This window comes from Melanotaenia boesemani, chromosome 6, assembly GCF_017639745.1.
Source record: "Melanotaenia boesemani isolate fMelBoe1 chromosome 6, fMelBoe1.pri, whole genome shotgun sequence".
NCBI classification, from domain to species: domain Eukaryota; kingdom Metazoa; phylum Chordata; class Actinopteri; order Atheriniformes; family Melanotaeniidae; genus Melanotaenia; species Melanotaenia boesemani.
In genome coordinates, this window is record NC_055687.1 from 34,482,932 (window position 1) to 34,498,121 (window position 15,190).

General features: G+C 40.2%; 2 protein-coding genes across 3 annotated transcripts in view; one reads left to right on the plus strand and one right to left on the minus strand.

The window, feature by feature from the left end:
• On the plus strand, positions 1–7,165 carry cnih4 (cornichon family AMPA receptor auxiliary protein 4). Its single transcript, XM_041987156.1, has 5 exons — positions 1–128; positions 2,160–2,228; positions 2,317–2,429; positions 4,628–4,768; positions 5,832–7,165. Exons 1-5 carry the CDS (start codon positions 60–62, stop codon positions 5,857–5,859), a joined length of 420 nt encoding a protein of 139 aa, XP_041843090.1. The 5' UTR covers positions 1–59; the 3' UTR covers positions 5,860–7,165.
• wdr26a (WD repeat domain 26a) overlaps positions 4,231–15,190 on the minus strand; it is a 24,330-nt gene continuing 13,370 nt past the window's right edge. The window contains exons 9-15 of one of the 2 annotated variants that reach the window (XR_006010664.1): positions 14,594–14,713; positions 14,265–14,410; positions 13,790–13,868; positions 13,506–13,635; positions 13,149–13,343; positions 10,643–11,243; positions 4,231–4,242 (exon numbers count right to left, since the gene is read on the minus strand). Coding sequence is in view for 1 of the 2 variants with exons in the window: in XM_041987155.1 (XP_041843089.1) it covers positions 11,221–11,243; positions 13,149–13,343; positions 13,506–13,635; positions 13,790–13,868; positions 14,265–14,410; positions 14,594–14,713 (693 nt within the window). In the remaining variant the exon portion in view is untranslated. Of the gene's footprint in view, positions 4,243–9,747; positions 11,244–13,148; positions 13,344–13,505; positions 13,636–13,789; positions 13,869–14,264; positions 14,411–14,593; positions 14,714–15,190 lie in introns of those variants that run through there. The other variant, XM_041987155.1, reaches the window with a different exon arrangement.

The window sequence follows — 15,190 nt, forward strand, 5'->3', positions numbered from 1 at the left end:
CGTGCCAATTAATCAACAACTACCCGGAAATAAGAATGTATGACAGAAGTTAGGGAAAAATGGAAGCGGCGGTGTTCATCTTGTCTCTGGTGGATTGCTGTGCTCTGATTTTCCTCTCAGTTTACTTTGTATCCTTTTCTTGCTTATGTTCGTAGGAGCTGGTTGGTGTAATCTTCTTTTCTTTATTTGAACAAAACAGCGGTAACTAGCTAACACGTTAGCCTCCTACATGCTAACGCTGATCAGTTTCTATCATGACGGGGTTTGGTCTTAGGAGCAGGATGGGGCGTTTGCTGATGCTGAAATCTTGGCAAACAGCAGATTGATGGAGACCTTCTGGAAGAGATGTGTTTTAATGTACAACAAGACATTTGTCTGAGATTGTCAGCAGTGACTGGAGCCAAACCAGTATGCGGTCTGTCCACTGAGGATGGACCTTTAGTATTTCTGCAGGTGACAAAGTCTCATAAAAAGACTAGTGGGGGAGAGAAAAGTGGAGGCAGAGCAAGTGAAGAGAGAGCAGCAGGAAAGCTGTGGCCGATTTTCTGTACAGCAGAACTTTTCAGAATCAATTGAGCTCTATTAACCTCAGACTGGCTAATTTCAGTGTTGGAGCAGTACTATAAATGACAGCGAGAGAGAGAGAAAAAAAGGAGTAAAAATTAAGCTGTAAGATGCAAAAATACCATATACAGAACACGCTTAACAGATATTTTATATATATATATATATACACACACACACACATTTGATAATGCTGTTTAAACTGATTTTATATATTTATTTGGGGTGAGGAGGGCAAAGCTTCAGTTTCAAAAATCCTGGAGGAAGTCCTGGACTATTAATCACCATGTTCATGATTTGATCACATCCTGGCAACATGTTGATTTATTAGTTCACCTTTGGAAAGATTTCTGATGACCATTTAGAGATTAGATCCAATGTTTATTTTTATTGTAATTTGGTCAAATATGGTTGATTTAGAAAAGTTCATGTCAATTTTCTAGATGTTCACAGATGGAAATACAACTTTTCAACTGAAATTATTCTAATTAATTAACAGAAGCCAATGAAAATGCACCTCTTTAAACGTGTTGGAGAAATGTGTCCAGGTTATACAGGGGGTCCGTTCCAGAAAGCAGATTATGTGAAAACTCTGTGTATGTTAACCCTGAGTTGGGCGAAACTCTGGGCACCCTGAGTCTGTTACCATGGTAACTGACCGCTTTTTACCTGTCTCCTCCACCTGAAGCAGCTGTTACACATGGGCTGTCATGGCAACGTGATTCCAGAGATCCATAGATGGCAAATTTACGTAGGGACAGAGAACTTGAACAGACATGTTATCATTTCCTGATCGAGCGATACTGTTCTGCAGTAACTCAGCTTCTTTGGCTGTACATATCCAACATCACACACCATAAACCTGCAGTGAGATTTGTACTTTGTGCAGAAACGCTTAATTTTTTTTTTATGTAAATAGAACTTTATAACATTGGCAACACAGAACATTTTAGAAATTCCTCACATGTCTGAAATCATAATTCCACTAAAGATTAGAGTGTAGAGATCTACTGTTAGTTACACATTAAAAAAAACTCCTCTATTGGCCTCTTTGGATCCCAGCAGACAATGTCTCCTCACCATCGTCTTCCTCCTGTGATGAAGGAGACCAGTTTGCTTAAGGATATTTTAAACTACCATATATGGCAAAAAATGGAGTATTGTTCACATACAACAGAAGGGTTTTCTACTGTGATTGGAGGCTCAATCAGATACAGGATACTTAATTGTAGGGGTAAAGAGAACAAATGTATATAAAGAACATATATATATATATTTTTATATGTTTTTTCCGTGGTTGCTATGGTGCTTCCAGGTATCACAGCTCTGATGATGGATGAACTCTGAACTCTGGATAAAGAGAGTTGATGCAAACGACTCAGAGCAGCTGACCTGGAGCCAGAAACTCAGAGTTGCTCAGCTCAGACTAAGTTAACCCAGAGCTTCTTTTCAGACTCAGAGTTAGTTGAACATGCTTTCTGGCACAGGCTCCGAAACTGATCCGATGACATTTGGGACTGAGAAAGTTTGTTTGATAATTGTTAAATACCTGTGAGGGGCTCACCTGTGTGTGTGTGTTACACCTTGACGTTCAGATTATCACCTTGTCTGATCTTGAATGTGACTACATTAATGCAAGATCCTGTTGCTCCAAGTTGAACAAAGTAAGTTTCCTTTTCCTAGATTCATGTCCGTACTGAGATTAATGTTGTGATGTATGAAGACTGATGTTTGGATGTGTTATTTGTCCAGTGGGTCATTCCTGAGATGGTTGGCCAGTGTCTCTCCACGATGCTGATGCTGGTCTCCATGCACTGGTTCATCTTCCTCCTCAACCTGCCCGTTGCAGCCTGGAACATTTACAGGTATCTGTATACAGCCAATGAGGACTTTAGAAAACTAAACCCCAAACTCATTTTTCATGTGATGGTAAATATTCAGACAGAGTCCGTCTGTGTAAACTGTAAGTAAACTGAATATTGATTACAGCTGGGTTAAAGAAAAAAAAAGATTAATCAATTCAAATTTAATGAATCTAATATTAATAAATTAAAACTTAAAGATTGATTTTTTTTTTTATGTTTTCTTTCCCGGCGACAACAGTGACCCAACACTTAACGACTTATATTACGGCTTGAAATGCAGTAATATAACAATTTAAAATGTTAACTTTGTGTTTTTCATCGCAGCGTTCTGGCTGTGAACCTTAAGGCAACGCTCACCGTTAAAAGTAGACGATCCTCTGAATATCGTATTTCAGAGTTTATATAGACGCGTCATATCATATCATTACAGTAATCTGATTACTCCCAGACATCTGACTCAGTGTTTTACAAAAATAGTTATCTGTGAATGTCTGTGTTACATAATTATCTGTAAATGAATCAGTATCCAATCGAATTCGATTGAATTGAAATCTGATGGAATCCGGCTGTTGTGAATCGAATCAGGAGTCAGGAAGTTAGTGGCGATACCCAGCGTGATATTGATCACTTCCCATCTTGTTATTCTGGTGACGTTCTTCCACAGTCAGTCAATGTTCAGACTTTAGTATCAGATAACCAGAAACGTCCATCCTGGGAAACACTCAGTTTCAGGGCTTCAGACTAACTCTGCACTGGTTGAACTGGTGCATCTAACTTTTTAATTGAGGTTTCACAAAAGTTTTCATTCTCAGCATCTCATTTTTATACATTATAAAGATTTCCTTCACATGAACATTGATGGTTATTTAAATCATTGTGAACTAGAGAGAGTTTTAGGAAATGTTCATCTTTATTTGAAGCACAAATATTAGGTAGAAAAAACATTAAAACTCTGTAATAGATCATGAGGCTGAGCTGCTTCTTTTCTTTATTTATTTTTTATCAGAAGGATGTGCTTTGAACTAACACATTTATGGCTTTCTTTTTTTTTTTTTTTTTTTAAAAACACATCAGTTCCATGTGAGTAGTTTTGTTGACAACAACCAGTATAATTTTCCATGGATCTTCTCCAGGACAGCCTCCAGCTTCCAGCTCAGACTCTTGGGGTGAGTCTGATGGAGGCTGCTGGGGTTTTCTCCTCTTAGTCCCAAGACCACCATCATTCCCTCGTCCTGTATATCCCCTTCCATGCTGTGTGTTGTTTCCGGTTGTTACTATGTTTCTTCTTCTACATTTTTTTACCGGTTGTTGCTATGTTTCTTCTTCTATGTTTCGACGTTTGTCCGGCTCGGAGGACTAGACTGTAGATGAGTTGCAGGACAGCATCTTTATGTGTGTGTTGTTCTGTGATTACATTTTCAGAGCACACCACACACAGTACGATCAAAACTGATTTTTAATCTTCACGTGTGAGGTCTCGACCACACAAAAAATCTCACAAGATTAAATGAATCGTTATGTGTGTACCAGGCTTTAGATTACTTTCTCCTGCAGCATCTGTCCATTACAATAATACATCGGGCTGAGACTCGCGTGAAGTGTTGACGGTAGCAAACAGTCCAACTTTTTGTCTCTCTGTTATACGAGAAGGAAACTACTGACTCAGCAGGACACTTCAGGCTGTGTTGTTGGTCCAAAGTCCAGGAGGTCGGGCAAAGAAAAACGGAGCTGTTCTGAAGCTCGATTCAGCGATTATTGCCTCCTGTTTTTTTATGTCGAGTCATGTTCTGGGGGATTTTGAGGCCACATTGACCTGTTAGCGCATCAGTTACCTGGGGGAGTTTTGGTAAAATCAGTCAATTTTTTCACAGATTTTTTCTCCTTTTGAAAGGAGTAGACAGCTCTTTGCAACGGTCTCAGTTTGTTCATGGCTTATTGTCATTCATCATTTTTATTTTAAATTATTGCTCACAGCTTTTTTCATTCATATTCATTATAAGAATATAGGAAGTTATATGTTAGAAAAACAAGAAGCTTGTTTTTTAAATGATGATTTTAAACAACTTAATTTTTCAGGAAATTAACGTCATCTGTTGATGCTGTAATCCAACCTTCCAGAAATCCTCCAGAGAGCCACATCTCTGGTTCCTGTAGACATTAACGCCGTCTCACCAATTCAACTCTTCTCGTTCCTGCAGGTACATAAAGGTTCCTATGGGAAACATGGGCGTGTTCGACCCCACTGAGATCCACAACCGAGGTCTGCTCAAGTCCCACATGAAGGAAGCCATGATTAAACTGGGCTACCACCTGCTCTGCTTCTTCATCTATCTGTACAGGTAATCAGTCACATTCACGTAGATGAAGTCTGGAGCCAGACCTGGTTCTTTAGCTGTTGTAAGGAAGGTACAGAGGACATAGTTCTGAAGCACCGTAAAGGAGACTAAACACAGTTTGAAGGCCTTCATCCCGGCCTGAAGCCTCTTAGAGAAGCTTTCTGACATTTCTTTAGTTCTCCAGGATCCCGAAGAACTTCCTAAAGCTCTTTGGATGCTTCTGCCTTTTGTTCTGCTCTCTGTTCAGATGACCCCACACTGCTTCAGTAACTTTGAGGTCTGGGTTCTTTCATCCATCCGATTGAAATCAATCTGATCGCAGAGTCCACGCTGGATAAAGTGATTGGATCAGTTGTCTGTACATGGTGAACAGATTTAATACAATTGTAATGTTTTGACGTCCACAAAGCCTACCAGTTCAGAAGAAGGGTTTTCTTTTTTTTTTCATTTTGAACCTTTTGACCATTTAAAGGCTCATTAATCCACAACACCTTCAGGTTCTAACAAAAACATATCCAGTCCCGTTCTCCCTGAAACTCATTACATGTACCCCCGATGTGGTTCAAGCAGGCGTACAAACATCCGCCTCAAGCGATCAGAATGAGTGTAATCGTGGTGTTGTTATTTCCTGCTGATCCGATCGTGGAAAGGTTTAACCCCCCCACCCCCCTCGATCAGCTGACATGTTTACATGATGCATTTTCATTCTGATTTGTCGTTTGATCGGATTAAAGGTGCTCCGTGTAAAAGTAGCTACTGATTCAAAGATCAGCTAACAAACGCAACAAGAAGACTGTTCCAGTCTTATTGTTCTGTTTGGTACAACAGTGTCATAATGAAACAGCGACACCTGCTGGGAAAGAAGAGAGAAAAAGATGACTGAAAAGATTATTTGGTTTTTATCTGTTTTCTCCTTGAAGTAAACTGGTTAAAAAAAATAAAGACAGATTGTTTCAGACTTTGGTCGAGTGCTTCGCTGTCTGAAGATGATTATAATCATAATGATGAAGATGATGATAATACGGATGTATTTACTTTATTAACACAAATGTCTTTCTTGGTACAGCATGATCCTGGCTTTGATCAACGACTGAAGCTCTCGGTGAAATCTCCATCTCCAGCTGCCTCCTCCTGGATCTGCTGATGTGCTCCTCACATCCTGTATCATTAAAGCACCATATAAAACCCCTCAGAACACCAGCAGGAAACAGTCTCGTCAAAAATCAGTTTGGATACGATAACAGAGTTAATCTCAACACTTCAACTCCCTGGACATTACACTACATACACTCTCTTCTTCTATGGAAACTGACAAATGACCTGCTCATCAGGTCATACAGAACATACAAACATACAGAACATACAAACACACAGAACATACAAACATACAGAACATACAAACATACAAACATACAGAACATACAAAAATACAAACATACAGAACATACAAACATACAGGACATATTGGACACAAACTGCTAAAAATTCATTGTCATAAATCCTTGAGCAGAAATCTAAAAGTAAAGACTGATTCCATTTGGGGGGAAACTTCATCACAGCTGAACTTCATCATATGGGAGTGATCAGCAGTTGTCATGGTAACATCACAGTGTTTATGCAGTAAGAAATGTGGTTTACTGAGAATCATTTTCCTGACCGTAACGATTCTCATGTTTGAACATGTTTTCTCCTTCAGGATGGGTTGGATGTGTCACAGCAGTGGTTTTGTTTTGTTTGTTTGTAGCCCCCCCCCCCCCCCCCCCCCTCCTCTTCCCCTTCCTGCTCCCGATCCCTTCCAGTTTTCGTGATGTTGGAGATGACTGATGTCTTCCAGCACAGACCAGTTTTCTCTTTGTCCTCCTGTCAGAAAACATCTGATCAGACCTGTATATTCTGTACCTGTAACACTCCATTTTTACCGTTTGCTGTATCAACGTCTCGCTGCTGTGACATGACAGCAGGTCGTCAGGAGAGAGGAAGAAATAAAACTGACTTTCACAGGATGTCGCCGTCCATTCATTAGCTGATAATGACCACTGTATGTGACGCTCTGCATGTTCTCAATCTGCTGTTTCACCCTGATCTGTTCGTTAGAGATGTTCTGTTCTTTCCCATCTGTTAGCTGGGCAAAAACCAGTTTCTGAGTGATATAAGAGAAAACCAGCTTTCTACTGGGAGAAAACCAGCTTTCTACTGGGAGAAAACCAGCTTTCTACAGGATGAAAACCTGTTTCAGTGATCTACTGGGAACAAAACAGCTTTCCACGTGAAGAAAACCAGTTTGAATGGTTTACTGGGAGACAAACAGATTTCTACTGGAAGGAAACCAGTTTCTGAACAGTTCATGTCTGGTTTTGTGTTATTGGACAGACGGATTTCTAAATAAAAGCAAACTGATTTAATTTGTTTCTGTGTGCAAATGATGAATGACTATTTATCCATCCATTTATCTGACATCCATTTTATCCATTTAAACTTTGTCATCCACCTGACTGATTCATCCATTTATCCATTCTTAATTATCTATCCATTTATTCATCATCCATCCCTTTATTTATCCATCCATCCAAATATCCTTCAAACCATCCATTTATCCATCATCATTCCATCCATCGCCAAGTCGGGGGCAGAATTTTGAGCACATAAGTTCAAACCTGTCTCTGCTTGTTTTGTTTATTTGCTTCACATAAAACGTGACTTGTGTATGTCAAGGTGGGACCTTATTTTTCTTAAGCTTAATTCTTGATTCGTGGTTTTAAATTGTTTATTATTTAGCATGAGTTTTAACTATTGACATTTGTGTGGATTTTTATTTGGTTTTGTTTTTCACTTCAGTTAGGTCCTCACAGCCCCCTGCTTTAGGGTTTGACGATGAGTAATAAAGAGCTTCTCTTGAGGATTGAGCAAGAGTGAGAAAGAAGGTGCAAACAGCGGAGCAGAAGGGAAGGAGGACAGAACAGAGAGAAAGCTGCAGTACAGGCGGGACTGCAGGAGTCAGAGGAAGCTGCTGCACGGACTGCAGGCAGAGAACTGGAGAAGCTGCAGGATTAATCCAGACCTGGAGGAAAATACCGCAACGCCTGTTACCAGCTAAGTAAAGGAAAAGTGGAAGAGCTTGTGGCGCTATAAGCTGACCACAGATGTTCCAGCTGGTTGGACTGAATTATCTCCTTTGAGAAATATTAGAAGCACACTGGAAGCCGGTCCCTGATAAAATAACTTGAATCTGACAAAAGTAATAATAAATAAAATTGTATGAAATTTAACAAATGAAAGTCAGGCATTGCTTTTCAACCATACTTCAGAATTATTTAAAAAATAAACTCATGAAACAGGCCTGGACAAAAATGATGGTACCCTTAACTTAATATTTTGTTGCACAACCTTTTGAGGCAATCACTTCAATCAAACGATTCCTCTAACTGTCGATGAGACTTCTGCACCGCTCAGCAGGTATTTTGGTCCACTCCTCATAAGCAAACTGCTCCAGTTGTCTCAGGTTTGAAAGGAGACTTTTCCAGACGGCATGTTTCAGCTCCTTCCATAGATGCTCAATAGGATTTAGGTCAGGGCTCATAGAAGCCACTTTAGAATAATCCATGTTTTCCTCTTAGCCATTCTTGGTGTTTTTAGCTGTGTTTTGGGTCATTGTTCTGTTGTAAGACCCCTGACTTGTGACTGAGACCAAGCTTTCTGACACTGGCCAGCACATTTCTCTCTAGAATCCCTTGAGAGTCTTGAGATTTCATTGTAGCTGCACAGATTCAAGACACCCTGTACCAGGTTCAGCAAAGGAGCCCAGAACATAACAGAGCCTCCTCCATGTTCCACAGTAGGGACGGTGTTCTTTTCTTCATATGCTTCATTTTCCATCTGTAAACATAGAGCTGATGTGTCTTGGCAAAAAGTTCCATTTTTGTTTCATCTGTCCATAGGACATTCTCCCAGAAGCTTTGTGGCTTGTCAACATGTAGTTTGGCTTTTTTATGATTTGTTTTCAACAATGGTGTCCTCCTTGGTCGTCTCCCATTAAGTCCACTTTGGCTCAAACGACGACGGATGGTGCGATCTGACACTGATGTTCCTTCAGCTTGAAGTTCACCTTTAATCTCTTTAGAAGTTTTTCTGGGCTGTTTTGTTACCATTCGTATTATACGTCTCTTTGATTTGTCATCAATTTTCCTCCTGCAGCCACGTCCAGGGAGGTTGGCTACAGTCCCATGGATCTTAAATTTCTGAATAATATGTGCAGCTGTAGTCACAGGAACATCAAGCTGCTTGGAGATGGTCTTATAGCCTTTACCTTTAACGTGCTTGTCTATAATTTTCTTTCTTATCTCCTGAGACAACTCTTTCCTTTGCTTCCTCTGGTCCATGTTGAGTGTGGTACACACCATGTCACCAAACAGCACAGTGACTACCTGTAGCCTATATATAGGCCCACTGACTGATTACAAGATTGTAGACACCTGTGATGCTAATTAGTGGACACACCTTGGATTAACATGTCCCTTTGGTCACATTATTTTCAGTCTTTTCTAGGGGTACCATCATTTTTGTCCAGGCCTGTTTCATGAGTTTATTTTTTTTAAATAATTCTGTTGAAACATGGTTGAAAAGCAATGTCTGACTTTCATTCGTTAAATTTCATAGAATTTTTATTTATTATTACTTTTGTCAGATTCAAGTTATTTCTGTGACCATTGTGAGTTTTTCTTTTATTAACCGAAGGGTACCAACAATTTTGTCCTCGTCTGTATCTTGTCACTGGCCAAAATAAACCAAACTAAAACATACACCTATTTTCAATACCACTTTAATTCTGTTCAGGGATATTGGGGGGGGGGGGGGGGGGGGGGGTGGGGGGGGGGGGGCTGGAGCCCATCCAGGAGGTACGTTGACAGATTGCTAGTCTGTGAGAGACTCTAGACACAAATTACATTTTAGAGCTATTTTACAAAACATGCATGTTTTAGAGAGCTGAAATACCCCATAAAGACTCAGGACGGACATAGGAAGGTTCCCGCTGATCAGGTCTGCAGCCACACAACTCTGTTAAAGATATACCAAACTAAACTCCATTTAAAACCTTGATTGCTTTATTTAAAATATGCAGACAAAAGAAAAAAAAATCCTACAGCTATACTGAATAAAACAATCACTTTGTATTATCTTAAAAATGGAAAAGGATCTGTGGAAGAAACTGCCAGCAAGCTCACACGGTTCCTATTTAGACTTCTAAAGTGAGAAGAGAAAAAGTGAGACATGAAGCACTCAGAGTCTCTGAAGTCCTGGGACTGAGTTTAGAATGAGACGGACATCTACTGTTCAACGCCGCCTCAGCTGTACCATGAAAAGTTTAAGCTTGTGGTATTTGGACAAACAGGGTTCCCTCAGTCAAGTTTCTGTCCAGGACTAGAGGGACTTCATGAAGAAGTCTGGATAAAATTTCTGCAGTCAGAAATTATTTTTAACAGCAGAAAATTAAAGCTTGCTGGTTCAAACAGTCAAAAACATCTGGTGTGAAGCTGAAACCTTGTAGGAAGAAGAGAAAGCTGGAAGGAGACATCTAGACAGTTCTGACTCTAAAAGGAAACTGTCCACGTCATCTCTGATGTGTCGGCCATTTTTTATTCGTATCATCGGGTTTCAACTCCACGGCTGTCCAAGAATACAGAGAAGTTTGTTCCATTAATGCTCTGACCGGAGCAACCGGTGGAGATGAATCCTCAGTGAAGATGGTCCCCATAGAAAGCACTGTTTCCTGAGATGTTCGTCATGCCGCATTCAAAGAAGAATTCTGATATTTGTTGTTGGGAAAACAGGAAAAACACTAGCTTTAACATCCAAAACTTTCCATTAATAACCCACGGCCACCAAATTAAAAACAATCACAAAGATAAATTAAACTTAAAACACAGAACTAAACAAAACAGAAGATATGACCTGTTAGCATGAAAGGAGGGATGGCAGGCAGAAATAAAAAAAGGTAAAGCCTCCTTTGAACTCTACACAATAACTTCTGAATGCTCTAAAAAGGCAAATGCATCAGCATGATCACAGATGGAGAAGGAAAACTAGCTAGCCAACAACCTTCTGTCAGGTGTAACATGCTCATAAATACTGTCTGCAAACATCAGAAAGTTACAGTTTTCATTAAATAAAAAACACAATTTTCAGTTAAAATAGAACAATTTAACATCATTTAAAGGTTCAGCAGACAAAGAAAACATTGAATCTTCCTCATGTGAGTGAGAAGAAAACCACTGCTGTATGTCAGCAGCTGAATAAATAACTTAGTTTAGAACACAGGAGGCCAGTGGTCCTGCAGGAGGAGGATATGGGTCATATCAGGTCCTCAGTCCAGCTTCACCAGGTCCACATTAGAGTCCGATATCTCTCACCATCGTTTCCCGCTTCATCCATTCAAGTGTCCACAGTCTTCATGCTTGTCATCAGCTGTCCATGGTGCAGCACTCTGATGATGATAGAAAACACCTCAGTAGCATCACATTTTCTTCATTAAACAGCCTCATACAGCAGGTCTGCTGTCAGGTAACGTTAAGATTTAAACACTGTTTAAAGCCTAACCCTAACCCATTTGATGGAGCCAAACTGTACATTCAGTATCAGAAACAAGCCAGAGAAAGCTTAGCGGCTAGCTATAGATGCTACATGTTGGTGAGGTTCAGTCTGGTTTGATCTGGCTGCTGTTTAGATGATTTACATAAACAGGGTTGTTTATGACGTGATCTTGTTTACAGGATGAAAATGTCAAATAAAAGTAAAACTGACTAGAACAGGGGTGTCCCGCTCCGGTCCGCAAGGGCCTCAATCCTGCAGGTTTTTGATGTGTCCCTGCTCTAAAACCACCTGACTCAAACTGATGAGTCATTGTGCAAAACTTAACAGTTCAGAAGCTTCGGAATCAAATCTTCCCTAAAGAGCTTTTACCATTCAGCTGGTAGACCATAACTTCCTGGTGTTTTATTGTTTTTGAATCTATTTAATGCATCTTTTTCCTTTATTGGTGACGTTAAGGAATAATTTTGGTGCTTCCCAATTGAAGTTAAGCTTAGTGAATTTAAAAACTATGATATGTTTTTACTTTCCTGTATTGGTAGTGAGTAGTGTTTGTAATATGACTGAAATGCAGGGTCAATTTCTTCTAGATTGTCACATGTTCGTCCGTTTTTTCTCACCAATAATTTTTTGGCCTTAGGCCCTACTTCATAGTGTGTCTTTAAAAATTTGTATTTCTTCTTCATTTCCTGTTTATAAGCAGTCAAAATCTGATCTTTGAGTTCTCTAATTTTATCCATTAACTAAGGTTTTGAGTCTCACAGTGCTGTTTTTCCATTTCCTTTAAGTTATTTTCAAGATATTTAAGCTTATTTTCTCTTTTGTTTCCGACCCCTGTGCTAAGGGATATTAATTTACCTTGACAACTGCTTTTAAGGTGTCCCACCTTAAGTAAGTTTGGGTCCACTTCTCCATTGTCATTCATCTCTAGAAAAGTAGAAAGGTTATGTCGAGAACTTCACGTTCACCACAGAGACGCAGTGAACAAGCTGAATCTACTGTCTATGTGGTCATTTCTGAGTTGTATCATGTCTTAAAATTGATCCAATAATATTTGTAGGTTTTATTAATATCAACACATTATCTGAGATCTGAACTTTGACAATATTTAGAGCAACCTTCCCCATGATTGTGAATTCTGCTGAAATAGAATGAGAGACCACTTAAATGCTCAGGAGTCCTCTGCAGGTGTTTTGGATTAATTAGCTGGTTAGAGTGTGGCACTTCGAGGCTACAACATTGAACCTTTTCACAATATTAAAATTTTCTGAGATTTTGAGTTTTGGGTTTTTATAAGCTGTAAGCCATAATCAAAATTATAACATAAATGTTTGAAATGTCTTACTTTGCATATAACGAGTCTGTATAATATATTAGTTTACCTTTTTAAGTTGAATTAGTGAAATATATTAAGTTTTTAATGATTTTTTTTTGTTTCACTTGTATATTGTTTATTTTAGGAAACTGTATGTTCGCCTGATGACTAACCCTCAACTTTCAGGACTAAATCTCCAAGCTGCTGATGTTTACTTGTAATTTGGCTCTGGTTAAACTGGTGTAAATGAAGGCCAGTTTACCAGAAAGAGACTCTAGAACACAGCCAGAGCCAGAACGGCATCTGTCTGACAGCAAGTAAACTAAACAGATACGTTGGTTTGGCTTAAAACTCAGCAGAAATTCAGTCTTTTTTCTCCAGAAACATGATCAGTTTCCTTGTCGTGTGTGGTGGCTCTAGAAACACATTTTTTTTTTCCCATGACTGAAAATTTTTAATCGCATCTTATAATATTCATATTCATACCACTGAGCCCCTCTGTGTCTTGAACATCTAGGAATGGGGCCGGTCCCCAGATCCGGATGGTCCCATCATCCGAGGCGCTGGCCAGTAGTCCGGGCAGGACAGGGTTCCAGCTCACACAGTTGACGGTGCGAGTGTGGCCGGTCAGTTCTGCGATGGGAAGCTCACTGCGCCGGTGCCAAATGTAAACTTTGTGGTCTGCAGGGAGACGGACACGTCATCAGCTGCTAACATCTTAGATCGGGGCCCATGGCCACTCCACCAGGTATGACTCATTCTGCAGACTGATTTTAGTTCTTGCTGAATGACATTTTAAATCCCAGAACTAAGTTTAACAGGATAAAAAATGTGTCGTCTTACCTTCGCTTCCACTAGTAATAAAGTCTTCATTGTGTCCCCCGAAGCAGGAGTGGATGGTGTAGAAGCCCTGGGTAACTCCCTGGTACTTTCTGACCAACACACGGTCCTGTAGGTCCCAGAGGTGCACTCCCTGCAACGAAACATCCACATAGCTGAAGCATGGACACCAGCAGTGCTCTGACACACCTGTGTGTGTGTGTGTGTGTGTGTGTGTGTGTGTGTGTGTGTGTGTGTGTGTGTGTGTGTGTGTGTGTGTGTGTGTGTGTGAGGGGGGGGGGACTAACCTGGGTAGCAACATTGAGAAGAGCCAACCGTCCATTTTTTGAGACTGTGAACGACATGATAGGATGGTCCTCCTGGACTCTGAAATGACAGACACAGGATCATTAGTACAAGCCTGTTTACCTGTACTGGTTCAGAACCAGGTCACCTGGGGTCTCATTTATAAAAAATTGCCTGGAATCTATACTAAAAATGTACGTGCCCAAAAGCTGAAAATGGTGTGCGCCAAATAGAAATCCAGACTTACACACACCTCCGAGCAATTTCTACTTTATAAATCACAGACTACCTGGAAATGTGCACACCTGAATCAGCCTCATATCTTGCCCTGAACATGCCCAAACCAGCTATATGTGGTCAATGCAAAGCAGGACATAAATATCTTTGCTTATGAAGAAGCTGATGATCAAAGAGGAAATCAAGCAACCAACAAAAAAAACATGGATCTATGTGGACCCAGTTCAGGTGGTAACTCACATGTTTCTGTCCGTCAGGTCCTCAAAATTGTATCCTCGGATTCTCTGGTGGGTGTCAGATGCCAGGACAGTTCGACTGTCAGTCAGACACCACAGGCACTGCACCCGGACTCCCTCCCATGAGTCCAACAGGTTTCCATCTAAATCCTACCAAATAAACACAAAGATCAATAGTTTCATCAGCATCAGATTGAAGGAAATTCCACATGTGATTTGGTGGGGGGGGTGAACTATACAGGTTGGAGGTCAGGACTGGACTCGGGGCTAGAATGAGGGGGCTAGACTGGACACAAAGCAGGGATGGGGTGGGAGAACTGTAAAGATACTCACACACTGGTAGAATTGGCCTCTCTGACCACCAGTAACAAAGCGTTTTCCATCTGGATTCCAGGCCACACTGGTCAGGCTGTCCTCATGAGACTGACTCATCTTGGTTCGTAACTCTCCCGTCTGAAACACCACAGATAAAAAATAGTCTGATCTGGATGACGCTATTAGTCTGTCAGGTTTGACCACATTTAAAAGTACCTTCATTCATCATCTGATGATTGAAGTCTGCTGGTGGAGTTGGGTCGGGGGGACTTATTACACACTTTGTTTTGATTTACATGCAGCACACAACAGCAAGCCCTGCAGCGGTGTTGTTTTTGGCAGGCATATCAGTTTTAGTCTTAGTTTTAGTCTTCAGGACGAAAATGTTTTTTTAGTTTTAGTCACCTTTTAGTCGTTTCTAAGTTTGATAGTTTTAGTCTGGTTTTAGTCAAATAAAAAAGTATTAGTCTTTTAACAAATTAATTTAGATCAATAACGCGCATTAAAAAGTGGAATCAAGGTTGACAGGTTATAACAAGTAATTCATAAAACAAGTTAACCTTAATGCTTTTGCATAGTAACCTGATCCTTTACCAGACTGACAGCTTTAGCCGA

What these genes read in the sequence shown, in the direction of transcription:
- cnih4 (XM_041987156.1), top strand. Translation starts at nt 60, where the DNA reads ATGGAAGCGGCGGTGTTCATCTTGTCTCTGGTGGATTGCTGTGCTCTG. An exon ending in TTTTCCTCTCAGTTTACTTT is followed by an intron (nt 129 to 2,159) that starts GTATCCTTTTCT and finishes CTTGACGTTCAG; the next exon opens with ATTATCACCTTGTCTGATCT. An exon ending in TTCTTCATCTATCTGTACAG is followed by an intron (nt 4,769 to 5,831) that starts GTAATCAGTCAC and finishes TTCTTGGTACAG; the next exon opens with CATGATCCTGGCTTTGATCA.